A 4,786-nucleotide genomic window follows, 5' to 3' on the forward strand; every position below is an offset into this window, starting at 1 on the left:
TAATATAAGCATGCATGCCCGATTTAATTTTTTTGGGACCAAATATATGTGATATTCTCAAAACTCAAAAATTTTAACTAAATGAATATAAGATGTCACTTAAATTTATTTGTAATTTAGAAAATATAACCGCCTTTTACTTATTTGTGTCGAATTAGAAAATTATATGCATAGGAAATATATATTATTTAATTAATAATAAATCTTTTTAAAAAAAAAAACCAAGAGAAATTTATATCAATTTTTTCAATATATCAACTATATAAAAGAAAGTTAAATTATAAAATATATCTATATTTTTAAATATATATTAATGAATTTCATGTATATATATTAATTAAAAGAATAAAAATATAACAGAATTTTATATAACAATAAATAATAAGAGTTAAATATGAATTATGTGCATATAATTTAATTGTAATAATATGTATATTTTTTTTTTATCAATTTACTAATACTATTATTATTATTATTATTATTATTATTATTATTATTATTAGATGTGAGTTACTTCATTAATAATAATAATAAGTTTTAGCTAAAAAAGTAATTTTAAAAATTAAATAAATGACAAAAATTGATAAAATAAAAAATAGGAGAGTATACTCATAGAGATTGTCGCCTCAACTCCCTTAATGCTTTTCTTTATATATATATTGATTGATGTATATTAATAATAATAAATTTTTAGCTAAAAAATAATTGTAATAAATAAATAAATGAAAAAAAATTGATAAAATAAAAAATAAGAGAGAAAACTCATTGCCAGACCTCAACTCCCCTCATGCTTTTCTTTATATCTCTTTATATATTAAAAGTAGCTATCTAACGGCATTTCTTGGTTTAACGGTGTTTTTATTTTCCTTTCCGTTAACTTTAACGGAGGCTACTGATAACGTTATTTGATTTTATAATAATAAATAATTTCTTTTTACGAGTTGTTACGTGAATAAAGCCTCAAATAGTGAGAATATTCTAGATTACGAACGAACTATACCTCAAAGTTTCAAGATCTCTCGAATCAATAACCCAACCCCATTCTTCTCCAATGCAAACTATCAAACCTCTTCTTCCAAAAGCTTTCAATGTCGTAAGCCACTGCCTGAAAATCCTGAAACACTCCTCCTCCAAGAAAGGACTTCGTTTGATGTTTATGAAGTATTTCGAGGAGGGCATACAGAAAGGGAATAGAGGAAGAAGGTTGGTTTTCATCCATTACATGAGTGTTAAAGTGGCAAAGGAAATTGATCATTCTGATAGTGACGAATACAGTAAGAGGTACCTTATCTCTACATTTGAATTTCAATGTATATTTAATCAAGAGTAGTTTTTCTCTTTTCTATTTGCCCAATTCTAAGATGTGGTCGATGCTCACATGTGCTAGCCTTGTGCCACAACCTGAACACCCGAAATGCCGGAGCGACCAGAGGTGGAGGCAGTTTGGAGGGTTGTAGAGGAAAACTTCCTTGGCAAGAAGATGAAGAGGTTGGTCGTAGTTGACGACTCCAAGGTCATCAACGACATTTTTGCCTCAGACTTCGATGTTGTACTTTTGGGAAATACTATCGTTGTCACTCACCGCAAGAGCAAGAACCTATGGCTCCAACTTACCTTCTTTTCCTTCCATTCGATTAGGTAGTCTTTTTATTTTCTCAAATCAAAAGCCCTAATTAAACAATGGTGAGTTATTCTAATAGCGTCTTTGTTGTTCAAGGTTTTTTATTTACTCTTTGAAAGTTTGACAATTGAGCTTTATGGTTATTTGATTTCAGGAATGGCATGTGATATTCCTTAGGTGACTGAGTCATGAATGTGTTTGTTCACATCATATGGAGTTGTGTTTTTAGTAACGCAACCCCCTTTCAAAGTTAAGGGGATGTAGGCCAATATGATTTTGCGTTACAAAATAGTTAAAAGCTTAGTTCAAGTCTGATATATGCGAGTAAATCAAGTTTAAAGTTTTGATTTTCTTAATGGTGTAGGATCTTATTGTCAAGTCACTTTCTGAGTTGGACACATATGCTTCGCTTGATCTTTTGCCTAAAATCTCATTGTGGGCAAAGAGCGCTGACTATGATAGAGTAAGTATCATTGTTAAATCTTATTACAATAATTTTCATTTGTATTTACCTTGAATTTCAATGAATAATCATCTACATTCCAACTTCTAAGATAATAATATGAGTAATAAAGTAATTATGTGTCTTGCTTTCGATTTTCTTGCTTGAGTTCATTTAATTTACAGGCTCTGCCTTGGTATTATAAGAACATAACCGATATTGAAGAGTACAATGGGAAGGACCTGATTGAATTGATTGAGTTTAACACTATTAGCATTAGTATAGGAGATCTTCCTCCTTTACTATATGGTAAGTGTACTAACAATATGTATTTTTATGTTATCAAAGGTCTCTATTAATTTTATTGCTTCAGGTTTGAAGTGTTGAAAGTAAAATACACATTTTGACATAAGCATTACACTATTTTCATTACATATTAAGAATTTTTACTAAGAAAATCTCTATTTTTCTTTTAGCTGTATTCCATCTCAATCTATCTTTCTACACAAGATGATAGAAAAGGTGTCTTTCAGTTATCTAATTCATAACGATCAGTGGCTTGTTTCAGTAGAAGAGTATGTTAGGATCTCCTAATTGAGTTGATGATTCATTGAAATAGTTTGTGTTTCTTCTAATTTGTATTATCTTTATTCAGCAAAATTTCACCAAACATAACCCCACTTATAAATAATAACATTTCTTAACTGTTATTTGAGTTTTGACATTGATCTGCACAAATGAAGCGTATAAGAGTGACTTCTTACCAAGTGTTTTTATTAGTTGTCACTCTACAATGTAAAGATGCCAACTTGTTTTGGTTTTATGAAACTCCATACATCTTTATAGTTCTTTTTTCTTTTTTTGATAATGGACACCTTTATAATTCTTAAGATTGAACAAAAAGTTAACTTTTATAGTGTGCTTGGGGGTTGGGATTGTTTATTTTAGTGTGCTTTGTATAAAATTGGGGTATGTTAATGTTATTATATAGACTAAGTAAGGCTCTTAATATTTAGGACTGCTCGTAATTCTAAGTCCCACACTACATGCTCTTTCTCAATATGTACTATATAAATTCATTAACCAAGTGAATATGTATGATCAGAATATCAGAACTACTTTTCTACAAATTAACCATATCATGCTCACTTATTTAGATATATATTATATCTTTAGTCCACTTAATCCACTCTTTAGTAATCATTGTTGGTACACTCCTTTAGTAAATGTCATATATGTATTAGCTATAAGGAGGGGTTATAGCACGTGATGGACCTCAACTATGAACAAGAAAAACTCAGAGTTTGATATCGTTTGTGAATGTAATTGGGCTCAGTGTTCATGGTTATGGGACTATTAATGGACGTAAAAAAAGCTGGTGGGACGTGTCTTGTGCTCACCATCCTAAGTTAAAGGTATAAACAATCTAATCTAATCAAATTTCATTTCAAATATTAATAAATTTTAATTTCTTAATTCTTTTTTAAGTTCGGTATTTTTTTTTTTAATTTGACAGGGCTGATACGAGAGAAGTCCTACGACACTAACGTTCTTAAAGGAGATTATCTTAAAAACATATTGATGATGAGTATTCCACAAATTCATATACTTGTGTGGTTTTGAGATGATATTAGATTTGAGTCTTTGCTATAAATTCTCCTCTTCAAAGTCCCAATATTGAAGACTCTAAAAATGTCACTCTCTTATCAAAGGTGGTAATATATCTCTAAGATCTACATATTTATATTGACAATTCTTTCATTGGACTCTTCGTTTTAGTAAAGTAATCTAAATAAAAAAAACCAAAACCTCAAATAAAACTGACCATACGTGCCTCGGCACGTAACATTCACCTAGTATATATATATTGATGTATATAATTTTAAATGACTTTTAGTTTTGACTACATTACTATGAGTACTTTACAAATATAAAATTGAAATAACAGAGCACATTAGAAAAATTTTATAATATGAAAATAGAATACCAAAAATTAATATAAATATACATAACACAAAATTCTGAACATCAAGCCAATGAATGGACACTTATATTTGGGACTATATATATATAAAAAATAATAATAATAAAAAAAAGAACTATACAAAGATATAAATAGGTTTATTAATAGAAGAATACAAATAATTTTTATAATTAATAAAAAAATATTAATACAAACATAGTAGAATTATACAGAGAATACATAATTATTTTTTGGTTACAAACTATTGTCTTGAGGTAATAATAAAAAGTCTAAATAAACAAGAAAAATGGAAAAAATAAAAAAAAAAATATGAAACAAAACTCTAGGATATCATTTCATCATCTAAGATTATATAGATATATAGATATAGATAGATATTACATAAATTTTTTACTTAGTTAGAATTACTATATATATAAATGGAGAAATTGAATTAAAAATACTATTGTTTAAATTTATAACTAACAGTATTGTTAGGGGTTAGAGTTAGGGATGATACATTTTTTTATTATTATCATTAAATAGAAAATATTACAATTTTTTTTTTTAAAAAAAGAAAATTAAAAAGAGAAGATATCACTTCACCTTTTTTAACATCACAATTATAGATATACAATAATTTCATTCTTATTCGTGATTTCGTTATTAGTGTTAAACTTGATGATGAAAATATAGTAGATTGTTGGATATAAAAAGCCTAAAGAATATTCTACTTGAGCTACCAAAAGTGGGAGTCTTT

The 4,786-nt window shown here is 27.7% G+C and overlaps 1 protein-coding gene across 24 annotated transcripts; it reads left to right on the forward strand.

Moving 5' to 3' along the window:
• The first annotated feature begins 551 nt into the window (after window positions 1-551).
• LOC115721740 (formamidopyrimidine-DNA glycosylase) lies at window positions 552-3,810 on the forward strand. Of its 24 annotated transcripts, none has more exons than XR_009684312.1 (7): window positions 558-1,281; window positions 1,388-1,683; window positions 1,776-1,870; window positions 1,986-2,084; window positions 2,233-2,372; window positions 3,400-3,478; window positions 3,580-3,810. XR_009684312.1 is itself a non-coding variant. In XM_030650810.2 (6 exons), exons 2-5 carry the CDS (start codon window positions 1,415-1,417, stop codon window positions 3,474-3,476), a joined length of 540 nt encoding a protein of 179 aa, XP_030506670.2. In that variant the 5' UTR covers window positions 558-1,281; window positions 1,388-1,414; the 3' UTR covers window positions 3,477-3,478; window positions 3,580-3,810. The 24 variants fall into 24 exon arrangements, 2 of the variants coding, with proteins under 2 accessions (XP_030506670.2, XP_060959620.1); XR_009684314.1 differs by having other exon boundaries at window positions 2,270-2,372; XR_009684311.1 differs by having other exon boundaries at window positions 559-1,281; window positions 2,249-2,372.
• The last annotated feature ends 976 nt before the right edge of the window (window positions 3,811-4,786 follow it).

This window comes from Cannabis sativa, chromosome 9 (assembly GCF_029168945.1).
Source record: "Cannabis sativa cultivar Pink pepper isolate KNU-18-1 chromosome 9, ASM2916894v1, whole genome shotgun sequence".
In the NCBI taxonomy this organism is placed as follows: Eukaryota; Viridiplantae; Streptophyta; class Magnoliopsida; order Rosales; family Cannabaceae; genus Cannabis; species Cannabis sativa.